The 27,130-nt window shown below is 43.0% G+C and overlaps 1 protein-coding gene across 1 annotated transcript in view; it reads left to right on the forward strand.

The window, feature by feature from the left end:
- Positions 1 to 14,968: 14,968 nt before the first annotated feature.
- The window catches only part of adamts18 (ADAM metallopeptidase with thrombospondin type 1 motif, 18), a gene marked incomplete at its 5' end in the record, with an annotated part of 85,489 nt that continues 73,327 nt past the window's right edge, over positions 14,969 to 27,130 (forward strand). Inside the window, 3 exon segments of the mRNA XM_083759257.1 lie at positions 14,969 to 14,998; positions 16,707 to 16,788; positions 18,211 to 18,539. Of these exon segments, the coding sequence (XP_083615383.1) occupies positions 14,969 to 14,998; positions 16,707 to 16,788; positions 18,211 to 18,539 (441 nt within the window).

The following is a 27,130-nucleotide window of genomic DNA, read 5'->3' on the forward strand; positions in this document are numbered from 1 at the left end:
GCGGAAATATGTTTAATTCTCATCAATTCAAGATGTGTGCTAATACCTCGAGAAAACTAAACACCCTAATGGGCATTTTATTTTATTTTATCCTATAACAATGAAACTTTCCACAATGAATCTTAACATGAAAACTAAACTTTTTTGTATTACAAGTTTCTCTGAAACTTAATTTGAATATGCAAATTAGCTTAATATATATTGAATATGCCCACATTTGCATATCACGAAAATTACTTTTCCCCAAAATGTATAATATTTACATTGTTGTTTGTTAATGATATCAAACACACTGATCAGACTTTCATGAACCATTTCATCGAAATATTGTGACTTCATAGAATAAAAAAAACACCATTCATATGTATGACAAATGCATAAATCCGTCAAATCTTCCTCCAACCATCCTACTGCTAATGGTTGATGGCAATGCTGCTTTTGGACTGGCCTCTAACCTGAAACCTGCCGGGCTTGGTTGTACCTACCGGGGGCATAACCCCCACCAGCAGTGTCTCAGTCCATCCCAGTCTTCTTGTTCCTGTACTCTGCAGACACGCCTGAAGCTGTTGCAGGCCATCTCCCACCTCCAGGTAGACTCCATCACACATCTCCCACCTCCAGGTAGACTCCATCACACAGCTCTGTCTCCTCCAGGTAGACTCCATCACACATCTCCCACCTCCAGGTAGACTCCATCACACAGCTCTGTCTCCTCCAGGTAGACTCCATCACACAGCTCTGTCTCCTCCAGGTAGACTCCATCACACATCTCCCACCTCCAGGTAGACTCCATCACACAGCTCTGTCTCCTCCAGGTAGACTCCATCACACAGCTCTGTCTCCTCCAGGTAGACTCCATCACACATCTCCCACCTCCAGGTAGACTCCATCACACAGCTGTCTCCTCCAGGTAGACTCCATCACACAGCTGTCTCCTCCAGGTATAGACTCCATCACACAGCTCTGTCACCTCCAGGTAGACTCCATCACACAGCTCTCCCACCTCCAGGTAGACTCCATCACACAGCTCTGTCACCTCCAGGTAGACTCCATCACACAGCTCTGTCACCTCCAGGTAGACTCCATCACACAGCTCTGTCACCTCCAGGTAGACTCCATCACACAGCTCTGTCACCTCCAGGTAGACTCCATCACACAGCTCTCCCACCTCCAGGTAGACTCCATCACACAGCTCTGTCACCTCCAGGTAGACTCCATCACACAGCTCTGTCTCCTCCAGGTAGACTCCATCACACAGCTCTGTCTCCTCCAGGTAGACTCCATCACACAGCTCTGTCACCTCCAGGTAGACTCCATCACACAGCTCTGTCGCTACAATTATGTTGTGTGTTTCCTACTCCTTAAAGGTTTCACATGTGACATTAATTCATTTATTTTTAATGTCACAATGACACAATCCCTTTAATGTTTTGCAAATTCATCCATCCATTCATCTTCATCCGCTCATCCGAAGTCGGGTTGCAGAGAGTTCCAGACTTCTCTTTCCTGGGCCACGTTAGCAGGAACCTCCCCTGTTGTTGCTACCTTGTCGTGGTGGTGAGGCTTGTGTGCCTCTGTGACCCTGAGGACTATACCGGTGGGGGTTATGCCCCCGGTAGGTACAACCAAGCCCGGCAGGTATCAGGTTAGAGGCCAGTCCAAAAGCAGCATTGCCATCAACCATTAGCAGTAGGATGGTTGGAGGAAGATTTGACGGATTTATGCATTTGTCATACATATGAATGGTGTTTTTGATGTTATTCTATGAAGTCACAATATTTAGATGAAATGGTTCATGAAATACTGATCAGTGTGTTTGATATCATTAACAAACAACAATGTAAATATTATACATTTTGGGCAAAAGTAATTTTCGTGATATGCAAATGTGGGCATATTCAATATATATTAAGCTAATTTGCATATTCAAATTAAGTTTCAGAGAAACTTGTAATACAAAAAAGTTTAGTTTTCATGTTAAGATTCATTGTGGAAAGTTTCATTGTGATAGGACAAAAGAAAAAAAAAGCCTATTAGGGTGTTTAGTTTTCTCGAGGTATTAGCACACATCTTGAATTGATGAGAATTAAACATATTTCCGCATCTAGGATTTCTTAGGACTTTTAGTATGTTATTCTAGACACCTCATAGAAATGATATCTGTTGAAAAAAATTCTCTTTTAATTAGTCTGACTTTTGGGTCTAAAATGGGCTAGATTGCCTGGCCTATAAAGGGACACAGAGAGACACATACAGATAATCTGACATCATTCTGACGTCCGGCATAAAAGAGACACAGACATAGGGTGGGGCAGACATAGGGTGGCGCATTCATTTCCAACTTGCATCATTCCAAGTAGGCCAGTGCCCAACGGGCACCGCCGTATAGAGGCCCCACGGGCACCTCTCTAGTATATTTAAAGCTTGGATCCTCATGGTCCTTTCGGGTCTATGCGTTTCAGATGTCCCGGCCGAGACCTGCGGCAATTTGGAATGGAACCGACCTGTGACAAGTCAATATTTTGTGCCCGAACCGGCTCTGTTCTCAATCCGGCTCTTGGTTATTAAGTTCCGAGTGGACCCGTACCCTCTACTACAAATCAATGACCACAACATGATGTAAGTTACCATCTGCTCCCCACTGGATCATAAACCCGAAAATGGTATGCCTCCCAGGCTAGGGAACAGCTGACAGGGTCCTTAGTTAGAAATGGCATATCTTGTGTTTCAGCTTCTTTAAGTCGTCGTTGGTTGTTTTTGCTGAGTTTACCCATCAAGTGTTTATTCCTAATTTTTGGAACCAGTCAGTCTTATTTTCTTTTCTATTACTTCGCCGGCTTGCACTCTCTTTGATTGGTTTGAGAGGTAAATAAAATACCCACAATGTACTCGTGGACGTGTCTGCTTCATGGAGCCTCGGGCCATCGCCCATGCAGCCTTTCCACAGTTTCAGTATAGCCGACCAGGACGTTTTTGGGCAACCAAAACAAAACACCAAAATACAGAGAGGACGATGTGTTTATGCAGATAAACACCACCACACTACTCCAGTGGCTGATAACTGCTGGTAAAGAGGGAACACTCAAAGTTACATACTATGCCGTTAAACATTTTGAAAAAACAAAACTATTTCCGTGTAAAGATTTTAACGACATGTCCATAATAGGGATGTCAGGGTCACACACACATATATATATATATATATATATATATATATATATACACAATATTTTAGGAGCAGATTCCAGGCCAGTCTGTGAGCTCGTCGAGATGAGAGATAATACAGATGCTGGGGAAGAATTCCTGATGCACCATGTGAGGTGGAACTCTTCCATTACAGCTTTGATGCTGCGTGGTGGGGGGGCGAGGGGAGAGAGCACCGTCTGGAAGGAGATAGATGGACCTATCGATAACATGGACACATCATGATACACACACACACACACACACACACACACACACACACACACAAGCATGGACACGCACGCACGTCGCACATGATTGCTTTCTTGTGGTTGTCCATCGTGTCCGATGATGACCATCTTCTCCTATTTGTGAGTCTTCTGGTGGCTGTATAGTCCGATCCTGGCTCCACAGTCACGTTGCAGACCGGGCATATAAAAGCGGTACTGGGGGAACAGGGGTGGCTTTGCCGGCATGCCTCTTTGCACGCGTTGCTGCACGGTGTTGTGTGCGCTGGCTTTCCATATACTGCACTCCCTGTGCGGAGCGAGAACGCCAGAGGTCGCAACAGGAAGCGAGTTCCTCCAGTGAAGAGGGGTTGATCTGGCCTCTCTTCAGTGTGGTCTTTGAACCTCTTCTTCTGCCCACCGGCACTGCGTTGACCAAGGTGTAGCTGGCCGTAGAGGACTTTTCGTGGGAGTCTATGGCTGGGCATATACGGATGTCATGACCCAGCCACCTGAGTTGAAGTTGGTTCAGGATAGACTCCATGCTGCAGCTGCCTGCCCGTTCCAACACCTCTGTGTGTGGCACTCTGTCCTTCCAGGTGATGCTAAGCATCTTCTGGAGACATCTCACATGGAAGGCCTCCAGGCTTCTGAGATGGTGGCTGTAGATGGTCCATGCCTCACATCCAAGTGTGGGGATGCATACTGCTTTGTATATATAAGCACTTTAGTGTGGAGATTGATGTCTCTGTTCAGAAACACCCTTCTCCGTAGACGACCAAATGGTGTTGAGGCTTGTTTAAGGCGGTTTTGGATCTCGTCATCCATCATGCAGTTGTCAGCCAGTATGCTTCCTTGCTAAATACATTTACCTGTGACCCCCAGAAATTGGTCCATGACCCAAACGTGGGTCCGGACCCATTGTTTGGGAAACACTGCTGAATCCAAAGGTGTGGACTTGACTTGGACTTCAACGCCAATACCTTGACTTGAGAAAATGCCCTCTGTTCACTTGAGAGACTTCAAGTCTTTTCAAGTCACTTGATACAGTAACTTTTTTTTTTATAAAATGAAACAGCCGATCTACAAGCTCTGCTATATTCAAAAGATTTGTAGACATTATTTTGAAAACTTCAAATGGGACATTCTGCACAATGTACTTTTTCTTTTGGTACTTCAGTACATTTTGATGCCAATACTTCTGTACTTTTACTGAAGTAAATGTTGAGTATTGATACTTTTACTTGATGTGAGTAAAAGAATGTGAGTACTTTTTCTACCACTGCTTACAGCACAATAAAGGAAGAGCAGCGAGTGACAGACAAACACATGGCTGCCACTGTGGCAACCACCGACAGAGACTGAAATAAACCTGCATGGACACACACGCGCGCAGCCACGCACGCACACGAGCACGCACACGGGCATGCATGCACGCACGCACGTGACAGCAGACAAATTACAAGGTCTGCAAATGAACACCAGATAGGAGGAGATAGAGGAGAGGAGTTAAGAGGATAAATGGAGAAGATGAGAGAAGTCCTGGTATTCTATACTGTTCTTTATTCTGGCAGCCATACTGGAAATAAAATAAAATAAAAATGTTACCACTTTATTAGCAAACACACAAAAAGCAACACTCAAGGAGAATGCCATGAAATCTGTGCAAACCTGTCGAGATCTTCCAGAGGCAATCGCGATCGCATCGCATTCGACTGTTCAGTAAATAGGCCGACTTCTGATTGAAAACAGCGCAAATATTTCCGCAGCGAGCTTTTACGGCCGGTGTTCAAGAGGTCCCCCGTGAATATAGCTCTGTGGGATAGTTTACTGAGAAACATGTACAGTGATGTTGAGAGATGCCAATGCATTATGGGCAATCCCACTCTCACCCGTGCAACGCTATACGATCTAAACAACTATGACGTTGTGCCCTCCTTGCCACAGGTGTTTCTAATACTTGTGGTACATACGTATGCTATCCTCTAAGTCTAAATGCTCATGCTGTATGCATTATGTACAGGGGGGGGTGGGGGGGGGCGGGTGGAAAGTATTTTGGTTTGACTAAATCACAATTTTTACAGTGTGTGTGTCTGTCTGTCTGTCTAGAGATAATCTTTATATGCACACTGCCTGCCATTATAGACCACAGAGAAGTACCTCCACACATTCTCATTCGCAAGTCAGCTAAACTGGTGACAGCTTGGGACAGATTTGACCATAATGTGTACAGTGTACAGTGCTTTAGTTTAGGGCACAAGGAGGCATTGGTCTTTTTGCAGATTATGAAAGTACAGAATGTAAGCTTTCCAAAATGAAAGGCCATGCATGCTTCACATGCCTTTCTCTCCTTGGTCTTTTAAGGTGCGTCACTTTTGCACTCGCAGTATGCAGCTAGGGCACATGGGATGCATCTCTTCGCGGTACGGTCTCTCAAACCTTACAATCTATTTACATCCCTCGACCAAAAACCCACAACTGCTTATATCTCCATCTGCAACCAGATCTGTTGTATGGACTCTCAGGAAACAAACAACAGACTTCCCTTTCAGGCTCCCAGTGACCAAGGGGGTGGGAGTGGGGGTATATCGAAATAATTCAAGAGGCTGAGTGACACAGAGGGAGAGAGAGAACCTATTGACACTGGTACGAGTTCCAGACAGTTGGTTTAGCATGCTGTAAATAAGCACAGTGTCTGTCAACACAGTGGCACTGTGGTTGGGCTGGTACTGTTTTAAAAAACATCTGCAACGTGCCACGAGCAATCCATCCTGCACGGTCAAGGGAGAGAGGGAAAGGGATGTGAGAGATGGAGAGGAGGTGGAAGGGGGTGAAGTGGAGTGGAGGAGAGCAGAGGAGAGAGAATGAAACAGGCGGCGAGCAACAGACAGATGCAGGCAAAGACAGACAGACAGACAGACAGACGCACATCCAGACATGAACAATGTGGACAGAAGAGATGCATTATTTGGAAACAAAGGAACAAGAACCACATCACAGCCACATCACAGAACAACTGCACCTTTTTCCACTTCCACCAAACCCACGGGTTGCGTACTGTGGTGTGGCACCGGGCAGTGGAAACAAATAGGTGGGACAGGTCAGAATGTTCTGGTAGTAGGCTGTTGTCAAACACAGTAAAGTCAGGGACCTTCACCACCAGCAGCGGTCATGCAGCCATGCAGGGACCTCCACCGCTAACACTCTAACGACTGCGTTTCCTCACTAACACTGGCTTCACCACGGTGAGGATGACTGTGCAATTACCCTCGAAAAGTACAGTTGCTTTCACTGTGACCTCAAATGACTAACACAGTAGCACAGGACAGTGGTACTTATACACACACTAAATGGGCCCTGCGATGCAGCTCAATTGTTCACTCGACGACTTTATTGCGGTGACACGCACGCAGCGCAATTATGTTGTACAAGTGAAGTCATTTACCTCCAAAACTAGAAAAGTTGGAGTTGACGGGGCCAGAATGCACCTCCCTCCCGATGCTATGATTGCTGGTGCAGGGCGGCGGCTATTACTACTACTATTGATCAGTACTATTTGCTTCTATCAGATAGATATTTTCATTTTTATTATTATTACTCGCGCAAGTAATGTTTTCGCCCGGTCTCTTCCGCCGTGACAGCTGTCCCGCCATTCGATGTTTATGCAGAAAAACATCAAATCTGTGCCTGTTTTGCTGGGACCAAATGACCACAAATGACCATATTTCTTACGTCATTTAGAGCTAGTCATACGCATACTATATACATAATCAGTAAAAATAAAATAGCAAATTGTGCCTGATCTGCTGGGACCAGAGTACGTGGTGTGTGTATATGTATGACTAGCTCTTAATGATGACGTAAGAAATATGGTCATTTGTGGTCATTTGGTCCCAGCAAACCAGGCACAGATTTGCTGTTTTCTTGCATAAACATCAAATGGCGGGACAGCTGTCACGGTTTTTGGCGCAAAGTAACCACAGTATACCGCTAATCAACTTACAACTACACACTTTATACAGTATAGAGTATAGAGTATATATGTATACGTATATAGTATATGCCTATATACTATATATATATATACTATATATATTTCTTACGTCATCATTTAGAGCTAGTCATACGTATACTATATACGTAATCAGTACAAATAAAATAGCAAATTGTGCCTGATCTGCTGGGACCAGAGTACGTGGTGTGTATATGTATGACTAGCTCTTAATGATGACGTAAGAAATATGGTCATTTGTGGTTATTTGGTCCCAGCAAACCAGGCACAGATTTGCTGTTTTCTTGCATAAACATCAAATGGCGGGACAGCTGTCACGGTTTTTGGCGAAAAGTAACCACAGTATACCGCTAATCAACTTACAACTACACACTTTATACAGTATAGAGTATATATGTATACGTATATAGTATATGCCTATATACTATATATATACTATATATATTTCTTTTTTTTTTTTTTTTTTTTTAAGATATTTTTTTTGCGGCTTACGCCTTTTTTATTGATTTTTTAAGGGACAGATAGTAGGCTGACAGGAAACGGGAGAGAGATGGGGGATGACATGCGGTAAAGGCCGTGTCGGGTTCGGGAGTCGAACCCGCGGCACACCGCGACTGGATCACCAGTCCGGTGCCCAGACCGTTACGCTACGGCCTGGGCCACTATATATATTTCTTACGTCATTATTTAGAGCTAGTCATACGTATACTATATACATAATCAGTAAAAATAAAATAGCAAATTGTGCCTGATCTGCTGGGACCAGAGTACGTGGTGTGTATATGTATGACTAGCTCTTCACCCAAACTTATATAGATAGAAACTTGAATCATACTTAATAATACTAGGTGTTTATATGCATAAAGTAGGTAGGTAGCAAATAGTTACATCTAAAAATTATACATTTCAAACGTTCCTTCACAGAGATACTGAGATTTGACAGTTTACAGCGGTCGAAAGGACTTGCGCGCTCTGCTTGCGCACTAGTTGGCCATTTATGGCCTACTAGTGTGCAACAAGCAAGTATGCACTCGACAGAGTGCAGTTCTAGTTATTATTGTTATTATTACTATTATTTTTATTTTTTAAGTAAGTTTTTCGTGTTATGCTTTACTTGTATTCTTTCTGTCTATACTTGTTTGTTGTCTATGGACGGGGACGGGGACGGGGGCGGGGGGGTGCTAAAACTGTTTTGACTGAACTGCCTGTCTGATTAACTCTGCAAAAAGGAATAAAACAAAGTGAAATTAACTCCAAAACTAGAAACCCATGCTCCTCGGGGACCACAGGTCTTGGTGACCATAACCTGGGCCTGGGCTCAGTGGGCTGTGTCAGTCGTAAGAAGTGAAAGTGCTTTTGGAGGTGCACTTGGATGCACCTTAATGTGTGATAGCAATTTGGGTATGATTGGTTGTTACGTTCATGATATATGGCGTTTTTACAAGAAAACGGCCTGCCACAAATTGTTGAAGACAATTTCAGGCAAAGGATATGTATTATTAAAACTCAGTTTGACAGACATTGTCACATGACTCACGAAACCTCACGTATTCGTGGGACCCCTATGGGTGGAAATCACTTTTTAATGGCTCTGTGTGGAATGGAGGAGAGGATAGCAGAGGAGAGGAGAAGAGATTCTTAAAAAATGGTTTATATTCCTTCACATATCAGTCACAAACTACAATAGACGCATTGCCTTTTTTCAGAGCATGTCATCTACAAACGTGACTCCCTCGTCATTCACAGAAGAAAGCACACCTTGCCAACTTTGCTTGTCCAAAAAGGAAATTCTACATTTTTTCTTCTTCTTTTTCCCATACATAAAACCAAATATAAACATCTGTTTGGTAAAAAATAAATAAAAAGAAAAAACCTGGTCACACCTCTGCGCTCCATCAATTTTTTTCTTTTCTACTTAAATAAATTGCCAACTTTGCTTGTCCAAAAAGGAAACTCTACCATTTTTTCTTCTTCTTTTTCCCATACATAAAACCAAATATAAACATCTGTTTAGTAAAAAACCTCTCCAACGGACATCAAAAAGAACTAAGTGTCCTGAGTAAAGATGCCAATCTTGAACAATCGTACAAAACAGTGAAATATGGTCTCTCTTTCTGTGCAAAACGGACAGCCATCTGAAACCTCAGGATTTAAAACGAAAAGAAAAGCATTCACTTCTACAATACCATGTAAAACACGCCATTGTAGTGTTTTTGGTTAATGGTGGTTTGTACAAACATGCTCCATACATATTTTACATCAGAATGAACTTTAAAATGCTCTTGCCATGTTCTGTTCTGATTTTATCCGGACAGTTTAAGTCACAAGACACACTCATGTTCCCTGGAGGATGAAGCCTAGTGATTTTGATTATACATAATTCTCTAGTTCTACACCCTCAGGTCAATATTTCCACTTGCACATAACACTTTAGTGATTATGTGCTTGCAGTCTGGGCCTGGGTCGCTGGTATGGATCCTTTCAAAATGAGTTTTGACACAACTCCAGCATTGGGCGGTTTCACAGTCATGGACCATGACCGATAGTGCCTTCCGGCTCTCCATTGTGGCCCTAATGCTTTTGCCTGTAAATACAGTCCATAAAGAAGTAGCCCACAAAACTTCACAAAAACATAATGTTGTAGCGTCACAGGGTGTTGCATTGGACAAGGATGGACTTACCCAGCATACCTCGGGCTGCACACTAACAGTTATTGTTCCATTGTTGTGTTATATGGGGAATGTGCTGTGGGAATTTATGTGTTATGTTGTGTCATTCATTTGACCATTTTGTTTCGGGGGGAAAGCTGTGGCATATTGGGGGTGGTGGCTGTGGGAGCGCCCCCTCCCTTTTATATCCCGCACGTTCAAAGTCCGGCACGATATTTGATATGGCCCTTCCTAAAATGGGTCATTTAAGGCCCACCTGTAATCATGTGCTATTATTACATTGATACATTACTGAGGGTTTTGAAATGAGCCTGGGTTAGGATAGACCACTTCTCAGTAGAATTTGTAAGTATTCCTTAAACTGCTTGTTTGTGTTGTTTCGTTCATGTGAATTCAAGGCAATTTGTTTGTTGATTGATACATTTTCACACCTTGTTACATTTGACTATACTGCCATTTGAACAAAAGACAATGTATTGGACCCTAAATATAATAGCAATTCCGTGTGTGCATGTGAAAAAAGTCTGGAAAAGTCTGACTTTTAGTTTTTCGTCACAGCACAGATGAGAGGCTCGAACTGGCAACCTTGCGGTTCCCATCCAGCCACTCTACCCCACGGCGGCTCACAATGCCAACAAAAGACTATTGATATTGCACTGTAGTTCAATAAAATTATTGTAATAGGAGGCTTTTTTCTGCGTTTTTTTTATTAGGTACTATGTGACAGAGATGATCAAAGTCAGCCTGTAATGGAAACAAGCTGTACGCTTTTCTTTGCGTTATCCTATTGATTATGGTGGGTCAGATATGTATATTTTTTATGGCATATGTTTGAAGTTCAGAAGCTCAGATTTGAGAAATAAATCAGATTTGACTGGATGTGACTACAGTCTAAATGCAGGCCTAAATGCAGACATGTATACAAGTCGAAGTCACATGGAATCAGATGTGACTTGAGGAGGTGGTTCAAATCTGATTAAAATCAGATTTCAGAAGATCTGTCTGAATGCAACAATCTGATCTAAATCGGATTCCATGTGACTTGCATTGTTTGCATATAGACTTATTTAAACAAATCTGATTCCAATCTGGATGTGGCACAGATCTTATTAGATGCCAGTCTGAACACACAGATCTGTGACTGGTGTAGTGTTTCCAGTGATCCAACATGCACACCCTGACTCTGTTTGACCAGAATGGAACAGAGCCTGTGAAGGAAGTAGGTATCGGGGGCCTTCGGGGCCCAAGTTCTTTCCAAAATGGCGTGGTGTGTATAGAGCCCATTGTGGTGACTTCTTCGGATCAGAAGCAGGGCGTGACGTCAGAGATCCACAGGGGGAAGCCACACAGTCATGAGACAGTGTCTTGTTTTACATTAGTGGCATGTCTGTGCAACAGGTTGCCAAGAAATCCTAAGACCATCACTTGTTTGGGAGGTTTCAAGTTGGCACTGAAAACAAGAAATGTCTGAGAGGTCAATTATATGCTTTTGTCTGTTGAATTGTTTTAGGGAAGTATTGTAGCCTGTGGCACCTCCTACCCTGCGTTAACTTACAGTCGTCTATTGTGGTGATGATGGCCAAGGCACTTGACATGTAGCTAGGGGGTTCGTTATTTGGGAGCTTGGTTGCACCTGCTGCCAGCCAGGCCTCGTCTGTGGAGTCTGGGTTGGCAACCATGTTATGTTTGTGTGTATTTTTGTGTTGTTTTAACTTGGATTGATTTTGTGGTTGTATTTTGTATTACTTCTATTATTGCACTGATGCCTGTGGGTGGGTGTATGGTAGAAATAATAGGAGATCAGATGACATTTGTTTGCATAGGGATTGTGATCTGAAAGCAGCTGGTTGAACAAGTCATTGGCCCAGAGTAGCATGTATAGGCATGCAATGGCAACACTGTTGATTTATATATAGATGTGTTATTTATAACAAGCACTGCACTTTATACAGAGATATTGCCAATACTGAGGAATTGAGTCTAGTCGCTGGCCTTAAAGGACCACTTCACCTATTATTTTTCCAAACCCAATGTTATTCTCAATAGAGAAAATAATTCCGGGAAGGGGATGAGAGAGTCTATCAGGACGTATGTGCTCTATAGCCGATCTACAAGCTCCACAAGCTTCTGCCATAGGACATGATGGACATCGGCCATTTGTGTTCGGTTTTGGACATTTCTCCTCTGTTTAGGTGTTTTTGTAATGTTTACTGTTTACTGCATTTATAGTGTTTAGTTAGTTCTTGTAGTGCTGTTGTGTGTTTTGTATCAGATTTTTTGTATATGCTTCCTGGCTACCTTAGTTTGCTATTACTGTACCTGTCTTGTCTCTCCACCCTGATTATTTGTTAACCCTAGTCCCCTGTGTCTTGTTTGCCCCCAGCCTATCCCTGTGTTGATTGTCAGTCGACAGAAAGCAGAGCTCGAGCTCGAGATCTTGATGCTAGACAGGAGGGTGTAGTGTGAGGAGAACAGCGATTCAGGGCAGCTGTCATTAGTCTGATGGCATATTATTCCGACGGTGCGTTGGTCTGACATCATTACTAACCCTGTCCCTTACCCTAACCCTGTTCCTTACCCTAACCTCACATGAAGCCAAGTAGTCAGAGTAATGGGATGTCGGGGTTATGGGCAGTCCCAGATTCAGGAGTCCTCTGAGTTGGTGTTGGCAAGACAACCCTCTCACATCGCATCGATATTGAGTTGTGTTTGGCCATTCAGAACTGCTCTGTTTATGGTCTGTACCAAGTTTTAGTACTTACTTACTTACTAGTCATTATTAAAACTCGATCTTCATTTGATCTGTTCGACCTCAGTCATCTTGCCTTTGGCCAACTCCTCACTCACCTTGACATTGACAGCAGTGGATGGGGTTTCTGTTTCTCATTCTCTATCTTTGTGTATGCACATGCTGAGTATGTGTACTGTTTTTGAGCAAGAGTATGATTGCACTTACCGTAATTTCCGGACTATAACGCGCACCTGAATATAAGCCGCACCAGCTAAATTTAGGGGGAAAACCAAATGTGTACATATACAAGCCGCACTGGACTATAAGCCGCATAGAGGCCATAGAGATACACAACCACCGTAAAGACTAATCATTGTGTATATTCCTGCACTATACCTGCATCGAGTGATCTTGGTACATAGAAGTTGATCTATTGAAGATTCTGACAAAGTACATAATTTTTGTTTTGATTGTATTGCTGTATTGTTGTATTGTTCTATAATCATTTTTACATTGTATTTCACTCATTATGTTGAATTCTATTCAGGTGTGTACCACACTGTGAGTGTCCCGCGAGTCGAGACTCCATGAAGGGTCCTGACCCCAACTTTGGGAACCCCTGCTCTAGTCTAGCACACACAGACACACAGTCTAGCACATGCACACACACACACACACACACACACACACACACACACACACACTAAATAACAGTGTTGTAAACATCTCCATGGTTAAAGACACACTTTATAGTTTATTTCAGAACAAATGGTCACAGGACATATTGTACAAACCAAAGCTGAGAACATTTGTTACGATAAAAAGCTGTTATGCTAGTGAAAAGTATGTTTGTGCCCCATTATCCAAAAGACAAAGATCCCTATGTGCCCAACTTCGTTCTGGGATCTTGCCCTTGCACCTTGAGACTGGGAGGTATAGAGGAGTTACAGAAGAAGAACGTATTTGTACCTATTGTGATATAAATGATATTGAGAATGAGTTCCATTTTCTTTTCTATTGCCCGTTGTATCATGAGCTACGTCAAAAGTTATTTAACAGATGTAAAAATATAGATCTGATGTGGTTAAGTGATGCAGAGCAACTGAGATGGATTTTCGAACAGAAGATATTTGCATTAGCAGAATATATAGAGAAAGCTTGGGACATACGGACAAAGAAAACTTATATGTGATGTATTTTATTTTGTATTTTTATTTTGTATTATTTTATTATTATTTCTGTTCTGTTTTTGTTTTTGTTTTTACCAAATACTTGGTGTAGCTTCTGTGTGAGAAGTGAACGTGATATTGTTTATTTATGTTGTTGGTGTCTTATAATCCCATAAGGGATGGGTCTTAACGACAAGACACGAAAATAAAGATTCATTCATTCATTCACACATACACACAGTCAGAGTGCAAGCGGAAAAATAACTTGACTTGGATTGAACTGTCCATATGTGCAGTAATGTTGTAAGCATTGCATCCACCTTTGTAGCTCCGCCAGATTGGAAGGCTGCACGGGAGGAAGCTGCATTATGTATTTGTGTCTATGCACAGCTGTCCTGTGTATATATACACAGGATGCTAGACAGTCGTACTGTATACATACAGTACGACTGCGGGTGCGCCTCACTTCTGCTGCTGCAGTGGCACTGCCACTTAGTTACTGACATGTCTGATAACTGCTGCTCAACGCTGTCTCGCTTGAGTGTGAGGCTGTCCACAGGTCACGTGATGTGACCTGTGATGTGACAGTGAAGTTGAAGTTAACGTTGAATCTTGGAAAACACCAGATTGTTCAGCATCAAACTTTCTGTGTCAGTATAGGCCAAGGAAGACACTCCCCCTCAAATGTTTCAAAACAAACTACTGTTCCTGTTATAACCTATGCAATGTTATTTGCTTTTGCTTTTTCATTCTGTCATATTGTGGCCAAAGCCTATATTGATTTATTTTTCTTTATAGATATTCCTCTTGGGCATGTGTTTCATTTTTTCCTTTTTGCCTCACATGTTCAATTGCATTTCATGTTCATTTTCTGTTTATAATATCCTCATTTTCATACTCAACATTCCCATATGTCATCATTACAATTTACAATATATTCTCCATAACCTTTTATTATTCACCATAGACCCTGAGCTATGGCCACTCGGCCTGGCGGAGTCACGGAGGTAGGCTATGAGCTCCGCGGAGCACTCTTTGTATAAGAAGAACCTAACCTATATGCAAAGCTTTGAAGTTTTAAGCTCCATGGAGGAACAATGCGACTCCATTGTCCGTTGTGAAGTCTACACGTTTTCCACACGGAGCACTTGTGTGTGTGTCTGCCTAGCACAGCACACGTGTGTGCACCTTAGTAATCAAATAGGTAGTCTCAGTTTTCTCATTTATTAAACACCCGACCGCGGCGGACCTGACGGTTTTATTTCGTTTTTATCCCGATGGAGCGGCTGGAGCCTAGATCAGGATTAATGTAGATTGTATAGATCTATATCTGCATTGTTGTTGTTGTTGGTCACCACATGTAGGCTACCTGCTGTCAAACAAAGTCCAAGTATCCTAGTGCTGCCTGCCGATGCCGCGGCTGCAGTGCAATGTCATGCAATTAGCCTAATGAGAAAACATGCCCCTCCGACTATATTGCAGAGTGCAGACGAGTCAGACGACATCTGTTTATTTGCTAGAACTACCTTTTGCCGGGCACATATTTTTTTGGATATTAGCCATAGCCTATACGATGTGCCGCGTGCGAGAAAGTGGTAACAGTCGACGCAGCGGAGAGTGAGCTCACTGAGCTGGTAAGGTAAGGTTCCACAAACACAGATTCACACACAGAGAAAGGAAAACTTAGACTGGGACGCCGTCCTGTCCTGTCCTGCCTCCTCTTATTATCTGTTGCAATGCCGAACGGAATGATTGAATGAATGAAATGATGCTGCTCGCTGATTGGTCGGGACGGGGTCGGCTTGGCTTCTCTTCATCCATCCTCGGCGCAGAGCAGAGCCTGCCGGCCGGTGGCACACACACACACACACACACACACACACACACACACACACACACACGCTGGGCACACACACACACACGCAAACACAATGCACAGTCAGCACTCAGCAGTCCTAGCAGCGCGCTGTACCTGCATGGCTGCAGCTCTTCCTTCTCCTTAATGACCAACACCGCTGACTGCCTGCTACCTGGACCACAGTATGGGGAGGTGGTGTTGGTGGACAGCACACGCACGGAGCGCATGAACGATATGCACTGACCATGCCACTCATCCCCATTATTAATATGCGCTGCCACACATTGTTGATAGCCTACTCCTGCTCGTGCGTTATTCGTGGAGGTAACGGGGGAGGCACGCTTACCGGCTCGAATGAATGAATGTACCATCCATCACTCATCATGGATTGTGTTTTTCTGCTGATATTGTTATGGACTCTACCGCTGGTCAGCTGCTGCTGCTGCTGCTACGCGCCTGTCAGGCTGCTGTCCCCCGTGCTGGTGTCCTGGAACGTTATCAAGGCAGGTGACACTTTACTCAAGTCTGTTTAAATGTGATGCTCAAGATGTAGCCTACCAATACAAATGTAACCAATTAAGGGACGGGTCCATTTGGTTAAATTCTGTACATTCTCAGAGGAGTTCATCTATAACAATATGCTTTAAAAGGAGGATTTACATTGTATGGGGGTGCAATTATACAAATCCACTTTTCTTTGCCGTTCCCCTTCACGTTCAACGGTAATTAACGCCGTTTCCTTCCCTTTGGTGTCTTTCATCTTGTCACTACCTGTTTGTGTGTGTGTGTGTGTGTGTGTGTGTGTGTGCATGCGTTGGTGCGCGCGTGCGTGTGGGTGGGTGCGTGCGTGTTTGCAGACGCTGCATATTTTCGCTTCACATTCCATTCACACCGTTTCGGCCACTCTCCCCAATGTCGACGCGCACGGTCTCAACCATGGTGAGTCACAAAAGAATCGATCGTTGTTGTCGGGTGGAAACAACGTAGGCCTATGTCCAATACCATTTTTATTTATAAAAAAAAATAATACTTTATTAACAGTTTGCAAAAAAGCACAGAGGCTTCATACAAAAGGATGCTAAAGGGATAACCATATAAGAAAGCCTCTATGCCAGGCTTGTTTCCATTTTTCAATTATTCGGAGGAAGGCACTTCACAAGGCATTGTAATCTCTATTTCACTGCTTTTGTGTGACACTCTTGTTATGAACTACATGTCTGTCACTGAAGTAGGACATTTAATTGAATTAATGGCAAACTAAAAACAAACAGACTAAATAGTTGAGGCAAGGTTTCTAACTGATAGCAACAAATTAAACATCATTGTCTACTCTGTGTCATGGTGGCTATTTCGTTGAGTGTGATGGTTTAGTAAAAGTTGCCACCAGGTCGAGATTGAGTGTCAGAGGTAACCTGCCATTATTAGGGCCGGTTCCGGCGAGCCGCCCGCGTCCGAAACGGTTGAGAAATGACAGAGTTACCATGTGGGGGTCCCCAGGGGATCCCTGTACTGTACTGTACTGTACTGTACTGTCCTGTACTGTACTGTACTGTACTGTACTGTACTGTACTGTACTGTACTGTACTGTACTGTACTGTACTGTACTGATACACCTGAAATCATACAGTTAATATGTATGTGTGTGTTAGGCTGCACAACAGTGACACTTGGTTTTGAAAACCAACCAAATGCAATTTCCGTGCTCAGACACAGGTCGGTAGCCAGCCAGGCAGCCAGCCAGGCAGGCACACACAAATCTACTTAAGGAAGTTGTTGCACCTTAAAATGTAATACAACTATTCTGAGCTCTGTCTGAGAGATTAAAATGTAATACAACTATTCTGAGCTCTGTCTGAGAGATTCATTACAATGTAAAAGAAAATTAAAAAAAGGTTGTTAGATATGTTGGAAATATTATTTTGACGTGGTGTCATCATTCAATTTGATATGGCACACTGACTATCAAGAGAATAAAATCAGACCCGTCTGAAGTGAGTGGTACTGTACTGTACTGTACTGTACTGTACTGTACTGTACTGTACTGTACTGTACTGTACTGTACTGTACTGTACTGTACTGTACTGTACTGTACTGTACTGTACAAGCCCTCCTCCTTGGCTGCCTCAAAAAGGGTGCAGACCCTTTACATCGCCATGTCTGTTGTACGTACATCACAGTGTCTGTTAAACTGCGCTGCCTTTGTCAAACCCTCCAGATTTAGTCAACTGGACCTTCTTGGGCCATTTTTTTTCTTTTGCTGTTTTTTATGTATCAATCTCTACATCACATTGCACCTGTTGTTCTACCTCCAGATTATGTGTCAATCTCTCCGTCACATTGCACCTGTTGTTCTACCTCCAGATTATGTGTTTGTGACGCCGGTGGAAGTGGACGCCGAGGGAACCTACGTGTCCCACGACGTGAGCAGACGAGGCCGCCGGAGCCGGCGCTCCTCCTCTCTCCTCCCGGGGGCTCCGGTACACTACCGCCTCTCGGCCTTCGGGCGGGACATGCACCTCGACCTGCGCCCGTCCACGGTGGTGGGCCCTGGGTTCACGGTGCAGGCCATGGGGTCAGAGGGCATCACCACGGTGGTAGACGCCGAAGAGAGCTTTCACCACTGCCTGTACCAGGGATTTATTCGCAACCTCTCGGCCTCATCGGTGGCTCTGTCGACATGCTCCGGTCTGGTAAGTGGCGCTGTTTGTTTGCCGTTTAAGTGGAAGTGGAGTGTTCGTGATCGCTTCTTTCAAAGTGATTTCGTTCTTTTTGGTGAACGAACTCGGTCACTTCCCCAAATGTTGTCATTCCTCAAGTCGTTTAGTTTCCTCTGTGTGGAAAGCTCGGTTATGTGAGGCTCAGACATTTTGACTGGCTGAATATAGACGTTCTTCTTTTGTCATTGAACTAAACTACGCGTGGAGAGCGGAAGCAGAAGCACTGAGCGGTGAACCAATCATTTAAAACTACATTTTTAGTGAACAGTATCTTATAATGGGTCGAGTCACTGAAATAAACGATAGTTCCTATCACTACTATTTAGTGGTAATGGGTTTGTAGATTGTGTTTGGCCACTTGAAACAACTCAAACATGCATGCACAAATGCACACATACTGTCCACACACATACAGCACGTACACAGTGGTGTGCAGTGGAACATGTAACGTTCATGTCCTTCTCACAAGCCAGGTCATTTGATGACATCATGTCGTCTACGTTGTCTGTGACCCCGTGACAATGTTTAGAGAAAACCAGCGCAGCGATAGTTCATCGAGACATGGAAGTCAGAAGGTTTATTATTTAATTCTCCGGACTCCCTTCATTCATTCTCTAACAGTCTGCTCCTTTTAAATCATCTGTCTCGCGTCTACTCCCTTCACTCTCATTCACTACAAGCTAACTTACTCACGCCCACACTTCAATCAGGTGGGCCTTTTTAGCATCACGACTCTGTGTTCACTCTACATGCAGCTGACACAGTAGTTGTTCAGATATCAGAGCTCTCCTGCTGTGCGGATGTCCGCCGCCGCTGCTGCTGCTGCTGTCTCCCTGCCTCGCTTTCTGCTAACCTGCTGCCAAATGTGCCAATGAAGTTTTTGCAAAACCCAACGCCTCCCCAGCATCCACCTTCATGTATACAGGCTCTGTTTCTAGATCCCCTGCATGGGGGTCTTATTCATTCCCTGTAATTCTACTTGACTTATAATTTAACTAAAATGTTAATGTTACAGGGAATTAATAGGGACGCCAATCTATGCTTCATATATCTATGCTCAATTATGCTCAATAAATATATATTCTAAATTCACTCTAAGAGTTGTCTGACTGAACTATCATTGCGCACGTTCATGTTATTGGGCCCAGACACGTGAACGAATGCAAACGGTGCAATGATAGTCAACGGCCAGCGCGTTCATGTTATTGGGGCAATCAATCCCAGAATGCACTCTGTTCCTACCCGGAAGGAGGAGTGAAATCGCCTCATGCACTTTTGAGCAACTTAATGCAAGTGGATGGGAGGAGAAATCCGGTGCCGTCTCTATTAATACTGTAAGGCCCAGTGTCCATGACATCAGAGACACTGGGCTCACTGCTAAAATCTAAAATATCTAAAACCACATATAGAGCACCGCAGTCCAGCCCCCTCGAAAGACCCGGAAAATAATTCCCTGTTCATTTTCCTCATAGACTTTTCAAAAAGTATTTATTTAAAGATGTTTACACTGCGGACAAAGCCAACTGGAGTTGTGACAAATCATGACAATAAACACAATGTTTTGGGCTGATCAAATAATTTTGAAAGAAGGGTGAAGTGTCCCTTTAAGGGAGGTTGATGTTGACTACAGTCACTCAAGATTCACAATTGCTTCATTTGTCATTTATTTTCTCCTGCAAGCAGCATAAGGCATTGTTCAAAGACAGAGGAAATTCATACATTAATAACATGCAAAATGTCCTTGTGTCGATCAATACATCATAAACAAAACATACTCTCTACCCATGCCTTCGGCCTGGTGGAGACAATAAATCCGATAACTAAATTTATTTAAAAAACAAATATGCCTATGACATTAAAATAGCATCACGACACATTGTCTATTTTTGCTACATGGTGATAAGAGTTTTCTGCCCAACAAAGCAGGGGCTCACAACCCACTTTTGAATGCTCCAAAATATTTAAAAACAGCAGTAACACAACTTTTCAACCATGAGGTCTTTGTCCATGGCGTAAACGTCTTTATAGCACATAGCACTTTATAGTACATATGTATAGTATAGTATACTATGGTATAGTATAGTATAGTATAGTATAGTATAGTATAGTATAGTATAGTATAGTATAGTATAGTATAGTATAGTATAGTATAGTATAGTATAGTATAGTATAGTATAGTATAGTATATAGTTTCATTATATAGATACTCCACTGTTACGTTCTTAGCTTACGCATGTTTCATGATAACTACTTTTTATGTATGTGATGTATTGCCATGCTTTTTGTTTAGGCTAAATTGTAAATTGTTTAATTATATCAAGCATATATATTTTCTGCCCGACAGCAACGATATGCTAGTCATTATACCTGAATTAATGAGAGAGGGCAGTGATAGCCAGTAGCCACTGCATCATGACATCAGTGCCCATTAGCTTTACAACGCTTTTTACAACATGTTGTTAAAACACTTAACAGAGGAGCAGAGGAGTGGAAATGATGAATAAAAGCATAACAAACGGCGTGTAACTGGAAAGGAACAAAACCCACGAAGAGGCTGTAAGGAAGTTCAGGGATGTGTGTATATAGTTTTCTTCTTGAGGGTGGCGGTGTGCCGTTAATAGCCTTTGTCAAATAATCACTAAACTGCCGTTCCCTAACTGTCTGGGCCTTTAACCTGCTATTTAAGTGGGAATGTTTACAGAGAAGACTCAGAGCATTTCCTTTTGGGCTAAAGGAGACTCTTTCATTAACCACTTTCAACCTGGCGTCCATATTCTTGGGCATGTTATTATAGGCGGACATTTTCAAAAAGTTTTTCTTTTTTCAAGCTCACAATATAATGTCACGATGCGACATGTTGTGAGCTTGTAGGTTGTCTATTTTCACTATTTGTCATACGACAAAGCATAATGGGACTTAAGTCGTTAAAGTAATGTACTACTGTATGGTAGAACCTTATACAGCTACCTGGTCATGATGTAAGTACAATTGTTCTTTCATTGGTTGATTGATTGATTGATTGATTGCATACTTAAGTATAAGATTGTTAACAGTATATGAATACAGTCAGAAGTCATGCTAAAAGGATAACAAAAAGGCCCAGGGCGCTTGTTTCCATCTCTGAGCAAGAGAATATAAGTTACAAAATCACACTTTTAGCACATAAACGCAAGCAAAGCCGACTGCCAAATATAGGATATTAGGATAATATTGTGTTGAATACAGTATCCTATATATTGAAATTGGCTTAAGGGAGGATGAGCCGGCCGGACGGCGGGCGGGCGGGCCAAACTCTGATGTCACACTCATGTCACCATTCAGCCATAACTATAAGGATCGAGTTCACAATGCAGCTATGCCCCAAATATGGAGTGTGTATTTGTATCTAACCTTCAATGTGTCGTCATGGCAATGATGGCATTAGGCCGCAAACAATTCAGAGGGTGTACAGGGGCTGTGCCTCAAGCTACAGAAGCAGGTGACAGGCTCCAGACCTACGTATCATGGCTCTGGAATCATTGGTTCCCAGCTTTCCATTGGCTACTTATACTCAACATCACGTTAAAAAGGTGTTTGCAAACTGGTCCAAAATTCCCTCTGGACATTGGAGTGAATTTTGGCCGTAAAAAGAATGACCGTAATGACTTTATGTCAATCACATTTTCACACTGCCGCTGAATATTTTGTCCGTGTAACGTTTTTTCGGACCAGGATCGATTCTATCCATTTCTCCACAGCTGTCTAGTGGGGTCTATAGTGGGGTGATGGTGACAAGCTAGCAGCTAGTGATAGCCTACTACTTTTGGATCCGTATAAGGCAGCGGGAAAAAACGCACCAGTTTGCAATACACCTTTAGAAACTTGCTGCTGTCATCTATGGTTTATTTTGGGGTGTCTGGACACGTGCACAGTGCACACCACACCACACAACACAACACAACACAACACAACACAACACAACACACATCCCATACCACCCTGAACCAGATGAAGGCTGCACCTCGGTTTATCACCCAGCTCTCATCCTTCTAGTATAGCCTTCTGTAGCTGGCTACACTTTGTTCTCTTCTTCCAGTGGACTCTTCTTCCATCTCAATGAATCACCACTGACCCGTTCTCTGCAGAGCAGGGAGCAGTGTTGCCAAGTCTGCTTATTATAAGCAGACTATGGCTGTGCTTTCCCCCCCCTTTTCTTTCCTCCTTCAAGTCACTACATATAGTAGTAGTTGTGGTTTTCCGTCTTGTTTCTGAAGTGTAGTTGCTTATTTGGCCTTGCTTCAGTTTGATCACTGTAACCCCCATACATAGGCTATTGAAAAGGAAAAAAATCTAGCCTTTTCTTTTATTGCAAGCTGGCAACACTGCTGCAGAGCTCAGTGTGATGGGACAGCATTGCATTTGAATGGACTGGCAGGCTAAATTGTCTTTTTTTCCTTCACCTCTCCTTTTAGAATGACCCCGGGGGGCTTCACTTACACTCGTTAAAATAGGCTCATCATGAGTGAAGCAATGTTAGAGTGAAGAAAGGACTCCTATACTGTGGGCTAAATAAGAAGAGGGAGCAATGGAGAAGAAATGAAAAGAAAAGAGGATGTCTGGGCCCTCTTCTCTTCTTCTCGCTGTCACTCTATCTCATTCTGTGTGTGTGTGTGTGTGTGTGTGTGTGTGTGTGTGTGTGTGTGTGTGTGTGTGTGTGTGTGCGTGTGTGTGTGTGTGTGTGTGTGTGTGTGTGTGTGTGTGTGTGTGTGTGTGTGTGTGTGTGTGTGTGTGTGTGTGTGTGAAAGGCTGCGGCGTGGAGTTTAACCCCTACATTTCCTCCAGTGTTGTGATCGGTAGCTTTGGATTAAGTACAAAATGAAGTGCTATTCATCTGCGTTTGATCCTCTGTGGGCCGCCACATACATGGGGGAGGGGCTGTGGATTGGAGGGGGAGAGACAGACAGACAGACTCTTGTGTTTTACACTTGCTTTGGCTATGTAAAGGTATGCTTCCCACACCAATAAAGCCTTTTTTATTTAATTTAATTGAAAAAATTAAATTAATTTAGAAAGAGAGCGAGAGAGAGAGAGACAGAGAGAGAGAGAGAGAGAGAGAGAGAGAGAGAGAGACAGAGACAGAGATATTGTGGCCATTTGTTTCAAAGGTTTATCCCCAGCTAACCTTTCTTACTTGTATGTATTTAATTACGAGATATTTGCAAGACAGCTCTGTATACGTACATAGCCTACATTATTTTTGTTTGGAAATTGAGAGAGACAGACAGACAGACAGACAGACAGACAGACAGACAGACAGACAGACAGACAGACAGAGGAGAGAGGGACATGGGACAGACATAGGCAAATGAATGAATGAATGAATGAATGAATGAATGAATGAATGAATGAATGAATGAATGAATGAATAAATGAATGGTGTTGGGGAGATTTGAGCGGTGCTGAGAGAATGTTAATTCACTGTTCCCAGTGTCCCCAGTGTCTTTATGAAGACCTGGAGATGGACTCTGGCATTGTCAAGGAACTCTGGAGGAAAACCAGAAAGAAACCCAGAGAGGGGGGTTAGCCCTCACCTCTTTCTTCCCTCTCCTCACTTCAGCGTTCTTTCAACAGAGACCAGAAGCAGTTTGAAAACACAGAAATAAACTGTCAAAAAGTTATTTTTCATTATTTGGTGTAAAAAAAAAAGAAAAACTTTTGAATAAAAACAAAAAAAGTTAAATTTCTTTTTTTTCATCATCAGAGCCATTGGTTCACACAAGCAAGCAAAGTCCTTTTTAATTACAATCAAACATTTACCATGGGGGTGGGGCCACGCGTCGCTCAGACACACAACGGTATTAAGAGCAGCCTTCTGTCTGGGAGGGATTTCCCATCGCAAATCCTCAATAAGAGGTTTTTAATCACTTCTCTGGGTGATTTTAGGATGCCACTATCTGCTGCTTGGCACGGCTGCCATTTACAGAGAGATTTCATGATTTATGCTCCGTCATACGACGCTGCGGTGCGGGCCAAAATAGGCAATCCACAAGCTCACAACACGTTGCGTCCATGGTGAGTTGTGAGCTTATAGAATGGCTATTTTTGGTGCACACCGCCGATGCCACATTACAAAGTATAATACAGTATATCAGGCTTAATTATTATTATTATTATTATAACCATTATTCAACCATTAAAACTTTTCCAAGAAAGACATGGTCAAGAGGCAGTTATTTTACACATGCAGGTCCACAAGAAAGACATAAAAGGACATTACAATACAAAGTACGGCCTTATGGCTGACAGACAGACTATTACTCAATTAGGTAGAATTAAAGAAATACAATAAATAAATATTAAACAATTAAAAAAAGCAGCAAAAAAACTACACTCAAAACAGGAACAGCAACTAGTAATAAGGGCTTCTGCAGTTAACTTTTTGGTAACTCCTAAGGGAAATTAAATTAGCAACGCCAATTTGAGATGGGTCCAGGTGTCATTCCAAGACCAAGGGCCAAAGTACGATAGACTCCTTTTTCCTGCCTCCGTATGTGTAGTGTATAGTTGCTGTTATAATGCAGGCATTAAGTTTAAATAGAAGGCGCCATCATGGACTGACGCATAACCGATGAGAGGCGGTGGCCTGAGAGAGAAAGCTAAACGTTAAGTGATCCGTGTTCTTGTTTTCATCTAGGGATCTCTCTCTGTGCTGTTTGACCCCAATCCTCTCCTTCTGGGGAGGGGAGGGGGGTGGTGGGGGGGGGGTCAGTGGGGTAGGGTTGTCAAGCTCGTCGGCCTTTACTAGTGTGAGTGTAGAATTGCTCTGTCATTCCTCTATGAATAATAGGGGTGAAAGGTAACTTACAGCCCCCCCTCGATCCCCCCCATTCAAGGGCTTACCCCGCCACTCTTTCTTCTTTGACCGGACCACCCCACTCATCCCCTTGCTGGCCTCACGTTGTTTAATATATTGATTGGGGGGGTTGGGGGGGGGATTCTGTTCTATATTGCATATTGCAAAATGCTGTGTGACTATGGGATGGGACGATAATCAATATTATCATTTATCGCATCATTAAAAAAAAACGCTCACAATAATCATATCGCTGAGATTTAAATGTATTCTGTCTACACCTACTCTCTTTGCCAAAATATTGTACAGTAGATCTGCTATTTTGAGTTAATGTTCCCCCTCCAGAATATGGAGGGAATCACAGTTATTTTGTCCACAATAATCATGACATGACATGTTAATTACGCCCCTCCCTAGTAGTGTGAGTTTACTGGTTGTATGTGTGGTCACTGCTCCTGAATCACAGAAACAACACCTCTCCACCAGGCCGAAGGCATGGGGAGAGAATTGATTGATTGATTGAAATATTTATTAACAGTTTGTAGAATTTACAGTACATTTTAAGCACAAACTCAATACAAAGACTGTCAACTGTGAGTGGACGACCCAATTAAGCATTACACTTGTTTACAACAGGGTCCACATTGTTCAATTCATCAAAACATTTAAAGACATACAAACATTTAGAGACATACAAATGGACATTTCTATGTAGCTAAAGAACAGAACAGGAATTCATCATATGGGAAGCAAAAAAGGGAAAAGATACAATATACAGTGAGGGAAAATGGGGTGGGGGGGTGGGGGGGATTCAGATTTTACAGAGGCCAGTTTCGAATTGCAGCCATCCGTAGGTGCCCTTTGAGAGCGGTTTTGAAGGAGTCAAGGGATTCACATGTCTTAATGACTGTTGGTAGGGCGTTCCACATTTTGGTGGCATAGGAGCGAAAATAATTTAGTCCCTTGTTTGTCTCCACCAGGCCGAAGGCCTGGGGAGAGAGTATGTTTGACTCCACCAGGCCGAAGGCATGGGGAGAGAGTATGTTTGTCTCCACCAGGCCGAAGGCATGGGGAGAGAGTATGTTTGTCTCCACCAGGCCGAAGGCATGGGGAGAGAGTTGCCTCACAGCAGGTTTGAGTCTGACTGGTGCCTTCTGTGTGGAGTGTGCATGCTCTCCCTGTGTTAACGTAGGTTTCCTCTGGGTTGTGAGCAACCGGACGTCAAGCATTGGCTCTTGGAAATGAAGTCAATACGGAAGTCATGTAAATGCTGCAGTTCTCATGGATGGCATCGCTGATTTCCCTTACTCTGGCTGCAAAAGCATATTAATTCCATTGGAGACTTTGGTGGTGACTTGGTGGTGACTTAGCCTCGGAGATCACAGGCATTTTGTTAATGGTGCTTGACTATAGCATTTGGCTTTAAACCTTTTTCATAAATACTTTAAAATGGACAATATGGGTATGTTCTTTGGGCTTGTGATTGGGTTCTATTGAACGAAGACACACCCATCATCGCTCCCCATCCAACACTAGCATTAGTTTCCGGGTTACATTTCGGGAACCAGAAAACTGAGATGATGGATTTAGAATTTGCTGAAATAGAGGCTTCAAAAGGGTTCTGTAGAAGCCAGTGGTGACGTCACAGCTCCCTTCATCCATCCATTCTTCCGTGTTTGAGTGACACATCACTCCACAAGGCTTAAAGACATACATGAGTGTGGCTGTGGAG

Source organism: Protomyctophum parallelum, assembly GCF_964188405.1.
Source record: "Protomyctophum parallelum genome assembly, chromosome: 2".
Taxonomy (NCBI): Eukaryota; Metazoa; Chordata; class Actinopteri; order Myctophiformes; family Myctophidae; genus Protomyctophum; species Protomyctophum parallelum.